Source organism: Microtus ochrogaster, unplaced genomic scaffold (genome assembly GCF_000317375.1).
Source record: "Microtus ochrogaster isolate Prairie Vole_2 unplaced genomic scaffold, MicOch1.0 UNK10, whole genome shotgun sequence".
Classification (NCBI taxonomy): domain Eukaryota; kingdom Metazoa; phylum Chordata; class Mammalia; order Rodentia; family Cricetidae; genus Microtus; species Microtus ochrogaster.
The window spans coordinates 2,859,070-2,874,925 of record NW_004949108.1 but is presented as its reverse complement, the minus strand read 5'-3'; the positions used below and the strand labels follow the sequence as shown (position 1 = coordinate 2,874,925).

At 51.2% G+C, this 15,856-nt stretch overlaps 1 protein-coding gene across 4 annotated transcripts in view; it reads right to left on the bottom strand.

The window, feature by feature from the left end:
- The window catches only part of Asap2 (ArfGAP with SH3 domain, ankyrin repeat and PH domain 2), a 151,293-nt gene that overhangs the window by 5,501 nt on the left and 129,936 nt on the right, over positions 1 to 15,856 (bottom strand). For 2 of the 4 annotated variants that reach the window (XM_013353523.2, XM_013353524.2), the window contains 8 exons: positions 15,211 to 15,326; positions 13,836 to 13,903; positions 12,463 to 12,576; positions 10,143 to 10,398; positions 7,893 to 8,027; positions 6,217 to 6,382; positions 608 to 657; positions 231 to 301 (listed from right to left, as the gene is read on the bottom strand). In XM_013353523.2, coding sequence (XP_013208977.2) covers positions 231 to 301; positions 608 to 657; positions 6,217 to 6,382; positions 7,893 to 8,027; positions 10,143 to 10,398; positions 12,463 to 12,576; positions 13,836 to 13,903; positions 15,211 to 15,326 — 976 coding nt within the window. The remainder of the gene's footprint in view (positions 1 to 230; positions 302 to 607; positions 658 to 6,216; positions 6,383 to 7,892; positions 8,028 to 10,142; positions 10,399 to 12,462; positions 12,577 to 13,835; positions 13,904 to 15,210; positions 15,327 to 15,856) is intronic. The other 2 variants (XM_013353525.2, XM_013353526.2) reach the window with 1 other exon arrangement.

Here is a 15,856-nt window from a genome sequence, read left to right as displayed (position 1 = left end):
AGGTCAGGCAAGCCGGGATAAGCCTGGGAAATGAAACACCCGGGGTCTGGCACTCGCGGGGACTATACTGTGGCAGTGAACAGATGGTCAAGCTGGTTAGCTCCCCAGTCAAGAAACAACACCAGAAAAAAGTCCTCAGGCCTCCGCCCAGGAGAAACAGAAAGCGTGGTTGCCTTGGAGCAATCCCAATGGGTAGAGCCAGGGACAGGATAGCAGGCTTGTTCACTTACCGCCTGTGACTTCCTAGGCATGGGTGCTGGGGGCTGCAGGGCCATGGCATTGGTCAGAGGACCTGGAGTTTCTGTTCAAAGAGATCAATCCTCTGCGTTAGGGCCACGACAAAGCAACTTTACAAGACACCCCCAGCCCCACCCCATCCATTTTAACTCTGAGACAGCAGCTGTAAGCGCCACAGAGTTGTGTCTAAAAGCAGGGCTCTCTGTGTATTTTGTGGTATCAAGAGAGAAATCCTGTATAAGACAGAGAACTTCCCGGCTTTACAGTGTGAGAAACTTAAGCTTCCAGGCCCTGACCAGGGCTGACCAGCTATCTAGAAGTGCCACCCCCACCCACCCACAAATCAACCTGTTCCAAGTTAAATAATTACCAGGCACTCTTGGCTGGCCTTTGTTGATCAGTGGGGTTGGCTTGTCAGTCCTAGAAGGAAGGAAATACAGACATATTGATCACCCAGGCTACCTGCTCCGACCTTATGCCCTTGATAAGGGATCCCGATCTGTGCTCAGCTGGTACTTGCTGTAACCTGCTACCCAGCCCCACCCTTGAAAAGGGAAAGGTCCAGAGCAAAGTGCTACATCCTGATCCTAAACCCAGCAGGGCAGGGAGACCCGTGCTCACAGTGGCCTGGGGCAGACGCTAAGCACCAATCACTGCTTCCACTCATTTGCTTACTCTAGCCCAGGCTTGAGCCTCCATCATCCCGTGAAAGGGGAGGGGCTGGAGCTTAATATCAGGCCTGGGTGGCTCTGCCAGGGTCTCTGCAGACATCACATCAACACAAGTCACACACAGCATCATGACATCACACATGCTCTGGGAACCAATGTGGCTGATGGCAGGCCCACTGAACCCTGTGTCCAGCATTTCCTCTAGCCGTGCAGTAGAGACAGACAGGAGTGGCTCTCACAGCTGGCAGAGGGGGGCTCTGTCTACTGAGATTCACCACTGGGGAATCTGCAGAGAAGACTTTTCACCTGCAGAAGATGGGACACGAGCTCTGCAAATTCTCTAAACAGAAAAGGGACCAGGGTCTGGGGAGGGCTAAGAGGGCCTTATCCTCTGTTGCCTAGGGATGCTGGGGGACCTAGCAGGAAGTCAGACAAACAATTGGGCAGGCGAGCCTTGGGAGGGGCTGAGGAACAGGGAGGCAGCCTGGGATGGCATTCTTTCCACAACAGGTCACTTCCTCTGCAGCCCCAGTGAGTCTGTCTGGGTGCTGGTCTGCAGACTCAGGATGAGAGGGAAAAGAACACAACTTGGTTGTATTCTTATTTTCAAGGGGCTGAAAAACCATAAAGACCCAACTTGATCCCCACTGCCTCTGGGCACATATGTCCTAGCAGACATTATAAGCTGTGTTGCCGACAACCTACTCTGTGGTCAATGAAGGGCTCCCAAGAGATACTCAGCAGAGGACCATAGTCAGCCAGCTTTGCCCTCAAAGGCCAGGTAAAACAGAAGAAGAGTCACTAGTTCAAGGCTAACTTAGGCGAATACATAAAAAGTAAAAGGCCAAATTTTTGTGAGTTAGTCTCTATGACAACCATTTAGCTTTGTCTGCTAATGAGGTGGGAAGGTACCATGGATGGTGTTGCCATGCCAGCAAAATGTCACTTCCAATTGTGGTGGTTTGAGTGAGAACGGCCCCCATAGGCTCATACATTTAAATACTGCTTGGTCCCCAGTTAGTGGAACTGAATGGGAAGGCTCAGGAGGTGTGGCCTTGTTGGAGGAAGTCTGTCATTAGGGGTGGTGAGCTCTGAGGTTTCAAAAGCCTATGCCAGGCCTGGTTAGTGTCCCCCACCTGTCTCTGCGTTGCGCCTGTGGCTCAGGACGTGAGCGCGCTCACTGTTCTAGGGTCACGCCTGCCTACTTGCTGCCACACCCCACCCTGATGATGATGAGCTCAGACCATGAAACCATGAGCCCCAATGACTCCTTCTGTAAGTTGCCATGACCACAGTGTCTCTTCACAGCGAGAGAAAAAAGGAACGAGGATACAGGCACTAAAACCTGCAAGTGCAAGAAATCTTACATGCCGCAAAACCCACCAATAGCTTGGGGCTCGTGGGCATAAGTGGTGGCGGCAGCCGGCCTGTGGGCCTGCTCTGGCTGTCTCCTGCTCTAAGAGGACAAATACGAAATGATAGGTTTGTACCTTGTTCAGAATGGTTAGGGGAGGAGTGGGCTTCCATTGCAAAGACTATACATCATGTCTTCCTTAAACTGGAACTCTACCAGCAGTGACAGCCTGGTTCCATTCATGGAAATCTGCCGCGGATGAGGACGCCCTAACATCATCTGCTTTCTCATCCCCCACCTTCTCTTTCAGTTGGACTAAAATCAGTGGGAAAACTCATCTGCAGCCCTAGCTTGGCTCTTGTGAGCCCCGGGGAAGCGGCTGGCAGGGATGCCATGACCTGGCGCTTGCCGGCTAGTACCACTGATCTCACGTACCCTCGGAGTGCCAGGAGCCCACTGTTTCTTGTCCAGAACTTCAAGACATGACCTGGCACCATAAAAAGTAGCACACAGGAGACAGAGAATCCAAGAACATTACAAGAGGGAAGAGGAAGGGCACACAGGGACCAGGAGAGGCACAACCCTCGGCTGTTAGCAAAGGGGCCGGGGAAGCATACTTGTCACGGTGTTAACTCAGCAGCCAACCTTGCTTCAAACCACTGTTTAAGAATATCACAGTGCAAGTGTGCACTTTGTTCTAGCAAGATGTCTTGGCAAAGCGGCACACAAGCATTCTGATTTTCAAACGTCAGGCTGTCGCCTGGGACTGTTGCTCAATGAAGAGCACACTCATAACAGGCATGAAGCTCTGGGTACCACCCCAGTATCATGAAGAAAGCGGGGTGGGAGAGAGGAATAAAGAGGGAGGAAGGTGGGAGAGGGAGAGATGGCATATAGAAGTCCTTTCACTCCCCAAGCAAAAGTGAAAATCCAAACCAAATGAACAAAGACCTGAAAAGGAAAGAATGTCTAGAAATGTCAGAAAGAATTGTGATTAGCTCAGCTGACCAAGCAGGAAACGCTTCCATCAAGCTAGGGGAAGTCCTAGAATAGTCCCCAGGTATACAGTAACATCCCTGTCAGGCCAAAAGCCTCTGCAAGTGGGAGATGCAGCAGGCTGTGCAATAAACAAGAGGCTTCGCCAAGAGCAAATCCCCAAAGCTACGTCAGGAACCGGCAAGTCCCTGGACTTCCAGTGCACTGAAGACAGCTTCCATTCCAGGGAGGGCATGGCATAGGACATCTCGCCTAGGGACACTGGGGCAGCTGGGGAGAACATCTTCAAAGCAGAGGGATTAAGTGTAAGATTAATTTTAACGTGACTCCTAGAAATCATATACCTTTTAGGCAGACATACTGAACCTAGGTTGCCCAAGGGTGAAAAACAAAACAAAACAAAACACTCAGACTATGAGATCTGTAGACAAACAGCAATACCACCTAGGAAAACCTATTGTTAGTGCCTGGATATGAAACAGTCCCTCAGAAGGTTCCCATGTTAAATGCTCAGTTGCCAGATGATGTACTTTAGGGTGGTGTTAATGTACTGTCATTTCAACTGTACTTTAATAGATAAAGCCTACCTGAAGATCTGAGAGTAAAGCAGCCCCTCCTTCACACTGCTTCTCCTGAGCCTCTGTGACAGTGAAAAAATATCATGTGCAACCTGGCCTGAGGGTGTGAGGACTCACCTGATGCAGAACAGAGGCACGCAGGGACATTTACAGAAAACGGCTTCTACCACACAGAGGCCAAACCCGAGAAGCCAGCAAGGCAAGTGCCCATCCCTCCCCCAAATCATCCAGTTCTTAAGAAGTGAGATATAATAGAGCCCCCATGAGACAAAACCCGGATGCTATAAAGAAAGTTCGATCTCCTGTGAGGATGGAAATGGAAAACTAAACAGACAAAATTGAGAAAACCCCTCTGGAAGTATATGTATTTTAAACAGGCACAGAAACAACATGGGGATTGAGGAAGATGGCGGCAGAATGACCACTACTGGAGAATCCAGCTTGGGACGGCGCTCCAGGCCCCACCTCTAGGGGGCAGGCTTTGGTGATGGGTATGAGAAGCTAACATGCTGCCCCCATCCCTTTTCCTCTTCAAAGGACGATGCGGGAGGATGCGGGAGGAGTCAGAAAGACGTGGGGCCTTGAGTCTGGGGATCAACCAGGCACATGTACCCAGATTTCACCTCTGGGATCTGGGGAAGCTGCCGGAACATTTGGATAATTTGATAAAACCAAGATGGCACATTTAAAGGAATGGCCAATGCGGCTGACAGCTGAGAAGTGGGAGTTATATTAAAAGAGACAGTGTGTGTGTGGGGCGGGGCTGGGGGGTAAGTGATCTTCTGATCAGACTAAAAATCCAACCTGGGTGAGATGAGAAGACAGTGGCCCAGCAGGGCACAGATGGCCTGGGTAGAGGTTGCTGGTGCTAGAACTGGAGCTGACCTGACCCAAGCAGGGAAAGAAGGCTTCAGCGGCCTCTAGGTTGGGTGGAGGCAGAGCCAGGAGAATGTTCTCAGGAAGGAGCAACTGCATGACTGAGAAAGGGAGTGGCAAGTGGGGGCCTGAGATGATGAATGCAGGGCCCCACTACCCTGTGTCCCAACAGAACCCCCTCCACACACCCAGCACCGATCATGCAAATAATAGGGCAAAGTAACACGGCCTGGCCTGTCTGGGACGGCCTGGCCTGGTCCCAGGTCTTCAGAGAGTCACATCACCGGAAGAGATCGTATGCATGAGTGCACTGTGGTCAGCAGCCTGGCTGAAGTGTTGCTGAGGCAGCAACAGCTTCCAAGTCCACAAAGTGGGGAGCCCTCCAGACACCTGCCTTTACCAAACGATTTCCATCCTATGGGGTGTGTGTGTGTGTGTGTGTGTGTGTGTGTGTGTGTGTGTGTGTGTGTTTGCCAGCTATGGCAAAAACAAACTACTCCAGTGTGTCACCCCGTAACCCTGGTGACGGGACTTGTGACCCATGCACAGAGTTAAGAGAGTGTGTCTCATAACATGCAGTACTGGCGCCGTCTCTGTGAGAGGAGGCGGATGTGGTGATATGAACTCCTGGTTCCAATAGAGAGAGCTGCAGACCACAGAAAGAGATGAAGGAAAGTGTGTGTACAGAGACATAGGTATCCTGTAGCCCTGACCACGTCACCTCCCACCCAGACCGCACACCTTAGAAGCGAATCCACAACAAAATCTACTTTCTACTATAAAAGCATAGATTCAGAGATGGGGAGCCGCTGAAGAGATAGCTCCGTGGCTTAGAACACTGGCTACTCTTCCAGGACACCGGTTCGATTCTCAGCACCCACACGGTGGCTCAAAACCACCTTCACTTCCAGTTCCAGGGACTCTGACACCCTCATCTGGCCTCTTCAGGCACCAGAGATTACATGGTACAGACAGACAAGAAGGCAAAACACCCATAAACATAAAATAAAATTAAAAAATTTTAAATGCTTTCAAAAAGGTAACTGGATCCCTCTGCAGTGTGTGCATGAAGGAAAAAGCCCTTGTCTATAGGAAACATTCAGTGACCCTGTGGAAGGACCATGCATTCAAGATGATGTTTCTAGGGAGCAAAACGAAGAACCGGTGGGAGCTCAGTTTCTTAAGAACTCGACTCCAAAAATCCCAGTGTTTAACGCACAAAAATCTAAATTGATTATGCAGGTTTAAGTTCTAAGCTTGTAATACACCTTCAGCTAAACCCTCCTCGCAGAATTACCGTTAAGACCCTTGAGGGCTGGTCAGTAAGTTACACGGCACTTGGCCTCTCACCCTAGCGTGGCAGAAACACGGGAGATTTCCAGAGCTCACACAGAAATCCCAAGAGATGCAGAAATAGGGCCAAGGCCATTGGAAGCCCTCTGAATGGGAGCAGTGTTGGCTGCTGTGGCCAGGCACAGAGCGGCCAGGCAGGGGCAACGGTTACCCGGAAGCTGGCTTCTTCTGAGGCAGGCGGCTGGGTGGCTGGGGCGGCAGGGGTGGGGGCTTGCTCTGCGAGGCCCCGGCTTGGGAGGGCTTGCTTGGCTGGCTCATGCCTTCTAGGGCGGCTGATGTCTTAGCTGCAGGCGGGGGTGGTGTGGTGGTCAGGGGATCTGTGGAGAGACGATGGGGGAGGGAAAGAGAGCTTGAGCTACCCAGGTCACATACCTAGTCTCTTTCTGGAGACTTTTCCCTCTCTAGCATTCTTCTGGAAACACCCATGGCTGCTTCTCAGCTTGTCTCCTCTGGAAAACTGCGAGGAGCAAACCCATGAGGAAAGCGAGCCTCAACTACTACTGAAACTTTGCTGAGGTTTGTGTGTGTTTAGCTGGAAACCTATGTTGGGGCCGGCCCTGGATTCTGTGGCCGACTGCCCCCAAACCAACAGAGTAAGCCAGAGTCTGAGGTTAGGTTTAAGGCTGGCATCTGCCCTGGGGAGCCCAGAATGCTTGGGCCAGGGTTTTTCTTGCATCAAATGACCCACCACCCAACGGGAACTGAATTCTATATACCCCACTGGCCTCTAGGGGGGCGGAGTAAGCTCTGAGGACAAACTGTGACAATCGTGGTATGGGGTCCCCAGTCTGAGGGGAGAGGTGACGGTGTCTACTACTCTCTGTATTGTCTAGATGACAGGCTGTGGCTCAGAGGCAAACTGACTTCGCTAGAGTGGGCAGAGCCGTTTAAAAAAACCAAAACCAAACAGTGAGGTCATGTGTCTGGGCCTTCCCTCACCCCACCCATCTCAAAAATAACAGAGTGCCAGGCCCTTGTCGACGGCCTGCTCGAGATGGGAGCAAACGTATATGGAACAAGAAGGAGGGGGGATCTAGTTCACGGTCCCTCCCCCTCTCTTCCCTTTTCTGTCTTAACAGAAACGCTCAGAAGCACCATATTGAGAGGCAGAAGGGAAGGCAGTTGTGAGCCCTCCTAATGCTTGACCTGAGGACACTGCAGCTGGACCCTGCCCCAGATTCTCTGCAGCGTTTCCTGGACACACGCTGCTGCTGCTGCTAACATGGTACCTCTTGGCAATCCCTGCGGAAGGGCTAGGGTGCTTTCTGTTTAAACCGCAGGCACCGTGGCCTAGGAAGAGCTCCAGTGCCCCAGAAGCAACAGATTCAGAGACTCCTTAGGCCAAGGCAGGGGGCAGGGAGCAGACGGGGCTGGTGTCACTCACCCAGTAGAAAAAAAACAAAACAAACATTTGGCTCTGCAGCAGGAGAAAGGCCCTTTCCCACTGCCTGGCTCCCAGCGTGGGGAACTGCCAACTATACAGTGGCATGAAAAGAATCTCATGCCAGATCATGACTGAAATGACCACCCCCAAATCACTTTACAGCTAAAGGAACTGGAAGGATGTTGTGTGGAGAGGGAGAGAATGTTGTTAAATGCTGGCGAGACAGAGAAAAGAGTGAGCCATCTTGGGAGTGGGGTGAAGGAACAGATGCAGGCTTGAGGTAGAGACTGCAAGGGTTGGGGCCACATGGGCAACATCTGGTATGTATCTGTGGGCAGCCCGCAGTGGTCTCCCCCAAGTGGCTGCCAACAGTGCCCCCTGTTTTCCAGATTCATAAGGCCCACTGGCAAGAAAGGAAAAAGGAGGAGGAAAAAAAAACGTACTGGTAGACGTCACTCGCAGAGGGGGCAGCGGTGGGTGGACAGCTGGCAGATCTGACGAAGATCGCTGCCTGCTGACACCGTCCACACCTACAGAGTTTGTCTTCCACAGGGTGTTAGCCGAGGTGGCTGCCTGAACTAAACCCACAAGCATACACACACGCACACACAGGCACGCGCGCGCACACACACACAGAACAAAAACAGAAACAAAACACTTTGTTATTGATCCTCTCTCTCGTAAAATGGTCAACATGAGCCTTCTAGAACAGCAACAGAACCCTGAGGATTTACTCTTTTCCCTAGTAGGGAAAGGGAGATGCACCCAGAAATCCTAAAGACAATAATAAAACAATAAGCTGCTCCAGGACATCCTCACAGGTGGCTTTTTTTGATCTGATGGCGAGCTTTTAAAATGCCACGAGTTCGCAGGAGGAAATAAAAAGCCATAAATCTACTGAGCACTACACTCAGGGCCTCTGGAACCTCTGCTCATCTCTGCCCTTCTATTACCTCCCAGAGAGACCCTGTTCTCAGCCAGTGTGGGCAAGAGGAAGGGTGTGTTCCACACACGAGGGCCGGGGCTCTCCCCAGCCTCCTGTAACATATATCTGCCTGGAACTCAGCACGTATGATCCAGTAGCTTCAGGTGACCCCTAAAGTGATAGCACTTCCCTGGTCATGGTCTTTCTCACTGTGTGCCACTTACTCAAATGCACAGGGGTGGCTCAGGTAGAGTCGGGCGTGGCAGAGAGGAGATACGCCCTCCCACGCCACCCCAGGCTGCAGCCTTTACACTGCCCTATGGTGAGGAAGTTCTGCGCCCCGCTGTGGCATACAGGGCAGCATTAACTCCATGCTCCATCCCGGGGTGTGAGAATACCATCTTCATGCCAAACATGGACCCTGGGGCAGGGAAGATGCGGGATAAGGGCGCAATTTCCTTCATGTGAAAAGAAAATAGAGCTAAATATAGAATGGCCAAAAAAATGGAAAAAGCAATCCCTCCGATTCCAGGACTGCAAGAAACCAATACGAGGAGCTGAGCCATCCTCTCCTACTATCCAACAGAATGACAGAAATCTCTCCTGCCACAGAGTCAGCACAAGCTGCTTCTGGGAATGCAGATACCCAGTCTCTGTGACACTCGGCCTTTCAGAATTAACACACATCTCTGGGATAAAGAACCAGTAATATGTCTGTAAGGACCTGCACTGCCCTGGACAGCCTGTAGGAGGCGACAGGAGTGTTCATAATGTCCAGAAGGAATCAAAGGTGGGGGTGCCCGTGGGAGCAGGGAATAGAGGGTCTGCTTTTCATGCTTTTGCTCCTCAGTGACTCACTAGCCTCCTGGAGTGTTAAGGCAGGGAAGGGACACATGTGGTCTGTCCAGCTGCTCTTCCGGATACTCAATACCCAGTACCACCCTACACTGCCCACCCCTTCCTCGCCACCGGCTGCAGCAAGGGAACATTTGCAATGTTTTTATGCATGGCAGCCACAGCCCAGAGACAGCAAGTGGAAACTACGATTCTTTCCAGGGAAGCCCCTCCTTGACCTTGGAGGCCCTGAAGACTACCACCTAAGACTGGCAGCCTGTCAGATCTGGGCTGGCCATCTGCTGGCCACTTCAAGAAGCAGAGTGGCTGGGTGCTCTTCACTATCAGACAAACACTTTTGTGTTTCTGTATTTGCAAAAAAAAGCAAACAAACACACATGCAAAAAAAAAGTCACCTGTTGAGTGGACCTGCTATGTTCAGACAGGGTAGGTTCCTGAGCTGCTCACACTTAAGACATCAGGAAGGTTCAAACATTTGAGGTTCCTACAACTAGGCTGAGCACTGTCCCCCAAGTTACTACTTTAACTCCTTCATTTCAAAGGTATGCTAGACACACAAAGTCCTCATGTGTCTTAAGCTAGCCCCGAGGAAGAAGAAAGGGAATCATCAGGACACCGGGAGGGGACCAAGAGGGGAGCGGATGAGAGCACAGCGTGACGGGCAGCGGAGGGCATCCTAGCTGGCCAGCTGCAAGTTGTCACCTCTGGCTGGCCTGGGACAGCCCTGTATCACCCTGCACACTTCCTCTGCCAGAGTAAGAACCCAAGTACAAACTCTACAGGTTTGGCAAGGTGAGAGCGAGGGAATTCCTTAAGGCAGCAGAGAGAAAATAGCTATAGAATAAACACCCATGCATCAAACTTCTCAAAGTCAAAGCCCATAGGCATTTGAAGGGGACTCAAAATCGTATACCTTTGCCGCCAACGTTCCGTGGTGGGAGCGGGGGTGCACTGGTGGTGCTGGGGGGTAACGACTGAGAGGAGGGCGGGCTGCCACTCAAGATGGCTCCGTAGGTCTCGTTCTGCAAGATGCTGGGCCCGAAGCCCCTCTGCTTGTCCTTGGTGAGGTTTGCGGTATCTCTGGCCAAAGACACGGCATTGGGCTGATACTGGCTGGACCCCAGCTGGTAGAAACTGACGGGCCGGTCCTCTCGCCGGTTAGGACTGGGCTGCAGAGAAATAAATGCCAAGGGTGAGAGCATGAGCTGGAGGTATGGCTTTCCCTGCGTGATATCAGCTCTGTGAACAGTGAGACGCAGCCATCACAGCTGCGTGGTAGGCACCATTTCAGCCTGACATATGCCACTTCATTTGAGCTGTAGGATTTTAAATGCCACCCATCTCCTGTCTTATAATCAAGACGTGGCCGGGCGGTGGTGGCACATGCCTTTAATCCGAGCACTCTGGAGGCAGGCAGAGGCAAGCGGAGGCAGGAGGATCTTTGTGAGTTCGAGGGCAGCCTGGTCTACAAGAGCTAGTTCCAGAACAGGCTCCAAAAATACAGGTAAACCCTGTCTCAGAGAAAAAAAAAAACCCAAAAAACAAAAAAAAAAAAAAAAAAATCAAGACACACACATACACCTACAGAGTCGTGGCTTACTAATTGCAAGTCTTTCTTCTGTGAAGAACTTCAAACAGAAGCTATTTCATCTTATCAACCAGCTACTTCAGCCTAGCTACATGCTATCCTTGAGGATCCCTTCCCTAACACACTATCTTAAGGGACAGAACGGCCCAGGCCACCGAGCAGCGCTCGCTCTCTACCAATACTGTGCTTAATTCAGCGCAGATGAACAAGTCCTTTTCGCTTTCCTCTGAACTGCTGAGCTGCTGAGGACCCAGTAAATCGGGGGTACTTCAGTTAAGTCTTGATTCCTGGGTTATCGCTTGTTTCAAAAAAAATAGTGTGTTCTTTGTGTATGTGTATTGGTATACGTGTGGAGGCCAGAAGACACTGTGGGACTCAGTTCTCTCCTTCCACCATGTGAGCCCCAGGGATCCAATTCAGGTCCTCAGGACAGGCAGAAGTACCTTAGTGCTTTTATCAATAAAGATTTATTGAGTCAAGAAAATATCCTGTAGGCAAAAGAAAGAAAGAAAGAAAGAAAGAAAGAAAGGAAGGAAGGAAGGAAGGAAGGAAGGGAGGGAGGGAGGGAGGGAGGGAGGGAGAGAGAGAGAGAGAAAGAAAGAAAGAAAGAAAGAGAGAAAGAGAGAGAGAGAGAAAGAAAGAAAGAAAGAAAGAAAGAAAGAAAGAAAGAAAGAAAGAAAAATATTTATTGAGCTACAACCATGTTCTGTCATTTATAGATCCGTACTGTAGGAAACACTAAGAACGGATGTTACGGGTTTTTCTATCACGGATGGTTCAACAGCCCTCAGAAATGCTTTCTTCCATTTGTATCTATTGATCATGTATTATACTTTACATTAGAACATTAAAGTTGTATGGGGGAAGAGACACGAAACCATGAAAATGTGCTTGACCAGGTCCTTCCTCTCATGTTCCTAGAGAACATACTGCACCCTGGCAGTGTGCTGTGGAGGGAGCTAGGAAGGGTCGTAACAAGGACTGGAGGGAGGCTGCCTATGCTTGACTGGGCAACCGCAGACCCGTGTGAAGATGGCATCGTCCTGAGGTACCCCCAAGGTGTGCTTGGCTGTGTGTGTGAGAGGGACCTGGACTAGGACTACAGCCCTATGCTCGTTCCAAGGCTGTGTGAAAACACTTATGTCCTTCGGGCTGAGCCAGCCTCTCCTGAGACTCTGAAGTCCCCATCCAATAAAAGGAGTTAAATCCAGTGAACTCTAAAGGCAGCAGAGTAGTTCCCATGTGCTGGTTTCTAAGGTCACTCGGGTAAACATGACTAGCCACATAAACAGTGTCGCCTGCCTGCAGGACCTGATGCTGTATAATGGCTCCATGGCAAGCAGGGTGCTCTCCCCGAAAAGCCACCTACAATCATAGAACGCCTGGCCCGTTCTTCCATTGGTGTGGGCTGGAGAGGAGGCCGGGAGAGAAACAGGAAGGGGAAGCCTGGATCCCACCGAGATCAATGAGCACACAAAATATCTAGCCACGGAAACCATCCGGCCACGGAAGCCATCAGGCCACGGAAACACTTCACAGAGGGAGGGAGGGAGGGAGGGAGGGAGGGAGGGAGGGAGGGAGGGAGGGAGGGAGGGAGGGAGGGAGGGAGGGAGGGAGGGAGGGAGGGAGGGAGGGAAGCACAGACCTGAAGCTTCTCGTCCACATCATCGTCGCTTTCATCCAGGTCCTCATGCAGCAATCGCCATTCATATTCGACGTGAACGTGGGAATTAAATCTTCCTGACAAGGCCTGAGTCAGCTAAGGACGAGGAGGGACAGTTAGTGTTGCTACCCCCGTGTTCAACCACAAAGGACAGACACTTATGGCTGTCCAGGCCAAGAATGAACAAGTCAGGGAGGAGGGCCTGGAGGACTCACGGGGAGATTCCACTCTGCTCCAGGATAGCTTGTTAAATCCCCGATCTTCCTGGCGGTCCCTGGACCTGATATGCAGGGTAACCCAAACCTCCCTGTCAGTGATTCTCTGGAAACCATGCGGTATGCCATACAGGCAAGGGATTGGGGGACCTAAAAGGTGATGACCATCTTACAGGTATTAGTACAGCATGGGAGAAACTGGACCTCAGAAAGAATGAGTTCGTTACCAAGCCAGTCTTCCCACAACAAGAGAAATAAGCCCTATAGGAAATTATGTCCCTTTCTTCAGTCCTCTCATAGAAAGGGGCCGATTAATTACACTCCATCTGTACAGGAGGTACGCCAATTTCTTATGTGTAGTTCATGTTTGGGGCTTAGTTGTTCCCGAGTCAGCTGTGTGACTTTGAGTGAGTCACTTGACTCTTTTTGTACCTGCTTCCTCATCCAAAAACGGGGGATGATAGGTTACATAACTTGATGGGTGGAGTCTACACCAGCGCCTTTGCTTATCGTCTACCTGTGCGGCATGGAGGCTGAGTACTCATAGTGTATTTGAGTTAATAAAATTCAGCAATTCTGACGATAACTTTGTAAAGAGGTACAACTAACTCAGCTTCACAAATGAGGAAACAGCCTGGGTGGGTGTTCCCCAAGCTGTAGTGAGGCACAGCCCACTGCAAGCTCAGGACTGGGGAGCCTTCCACTGTCCGCAGCTACTCTACTTCCACAAGAGAAGAGAAACAAAGCACAGAAAACCTGCAAGCTCTGGGTTGAAGGATACAAGTAGGAAAGCCGGTTGCACACGCTGGCGAGAGCCAGGCATTCATGGGTACCACACAGTGGGAGGTCCATCCTTTCCTCCGGCTGCCTGAGGAGCCGGGGCTACCATCATGGCCAATAAGCACACACTGAGTCACAAGTTTCACCACAAGGGGTAGCCATCTGGATAAGGAAGGTTCCTGAAGGTTCTTGAGAGCTCCTCCAGGTCAGTCAGTGAGCACTGGGCTTACCCCAGCAGGTGTATACTGCTGTGTGTGCCTTGTCCTTGTTGTCAGTGTCCAGGGAGCCGGGCTCAACTCCACCCCACCCTGCCCCCGACTCCATCACGTCCCAGGCCATCTGCCCATGGCGGATGCTCACCAGTTCCTCACAGTGTTCATGCTTGAGCCGCTTGGCGATGTCCAACGGTGTCTCTCCTGACTCGTTGGCTGAAAGTCAAGGGAGGGTAAGGAGACATCAAAACTTGGCCTTACGCGTAGCATATAAAACATCCACAAAGACACGGATGTTGAAGGCTCGGTCCCCAGCTGGTGGTGCTGTGGAGGTGCCTGGATCTTGAACTCATCATTAAGCGTTTCTCAGCCTTTTGTGTTTTATTGCTTGGGAACTCTGCTGAGTTCTGTAGCGCCATCTCAGTTCAGTAGGTCCAGGGCCACAGCGCATTAGAAGCACCCTTGGAGACACGCCCAGAGACTGGTTTCCATGGTGATCCCAATGAATCAGTCCCATGAAGCTGATAACGAAGACTATCTCGTGCAGTGTGGGAACACCTCACTAAAGAAAGCGGTAGTCACGGGATGCAGTCAGGTTAACCTGGGCAGGTCTGGCTGCCACTTAGTCGTACAGGATACAATAGCGTAGAGAAGCTATGGTTTTGAAAGAAAGGATGGCACTACCTAAGAACCACTGAGGCAGCCAACCAACTAAAGCCATGACTCCAGTTACAAGCGATTCAGAAGGCAAGAGCATGCAGAGTGGGTGCCACCCCCCCCCCCACCACACACACATTAGAAGGTAGTGAGCCCTGTAGGTTAAACAAATTGAGCTGGCCCTTTCTTCTTTTGGGCTTTGCTTTCCTCTTCCCCCTTCTTTTTAAATTCAGACAGGTTATCTCTAAATAGCTCTGCCTTGCTAGAACTCGCTGCAGAGACTAAGCTGGCTTCAAACACATAGTCATCCCCCTGCCTCTGCCTCTCAAGTACATGTGCCACCACGTCTGCCTTGATTAGCTTCTGTAGTGTGGCTTTCAAGCAGAACTCATCTTTTCAACTACTTTTCGTCTGGTTCAACAGTTCTCCGAATACTTCCCCAGGAACCAGCCACAGCTGGATGGCTCAGGGAAAACTGTGCCTTGGCTGGATCAGCGGGTCAAGGACAGGCAACCGAGGGGAACAAGGGGCAAGGAATATTAGGACCTGTTATAGGATGACAAATGAAAGGAGGGGGCAGTGACAGCACCTTCCGCTTCAAAAGGCTTAGTCTGACCTTGGAAGGTGAGCCAGGGTTGCTACACAGCCGCTCTAGATTCACCCAGCTCAGGGCTTCTGCGAGGCCTACCCTGGGCATTCCTGAGGGCTGCCGGTGTGGCCACAGGCTAAGACAGACAGTAGGCGGAGCCTGTCACGTCACTCTGACACTCTGACAGGTAGGGAGAAGTGCAGAGCTGCAGAAAGGAGGTCGAGGGGGGCCAGCAGAGCCCTCACCCACACACCCCAGTGCACCCCGGGCAGCTCACCTATCTCAATGGACGCCTTTCCCCGCAGGAGCAGCTTGAGGCACTCGGCGTTGTCGGTCAGGCAGCAGTAGTGCAGGGCCGTGCTGCCCTTGCCTGTCTGTTTATCCAGGTTCCCGCTGCTCGGAACACAGACAGGGAGAGATAAAACAACAGAGTCACGGGCCAGAGGACTGCCCCACGTGGGGAGACGTACATTAACAGAACAGTCATCTCCACAGTGGGTGGGGACCACTGCGAAGGCGGTCAGGGAACGAGCCGGCTCAGAGATGCAACGAAGACAGACCAGACCAACAATGAAAGGTGGCTGTGCTGTTGCTGAGTTTGGGCTAAAGCAGCGGTTCTCAACCTGTGGGTTGCAACGCCTCGGTGGTCAGACGGCCCTCTCACAGGGGTTGGGTATCAGGCAGCCTGCATGTCAGGTACTTACAATTCGATTCACAGCAGTAGCAAAATTACAGTTATGAAGCAATGTCCCTCCTGTCACACCAGAGAAGAAGCAAACTTTTCATTTTGTTTCTTTTCTTTCATTTTTTTAAAAAAAGGTTATTTTATTTCATATGTATGGTTATTTTGTCTGCATGTATGTCTGAGCCACGTGTGCATGCCTGGTACCAATGGAAACCAGAAGAGGGCATTATGTTCCCTA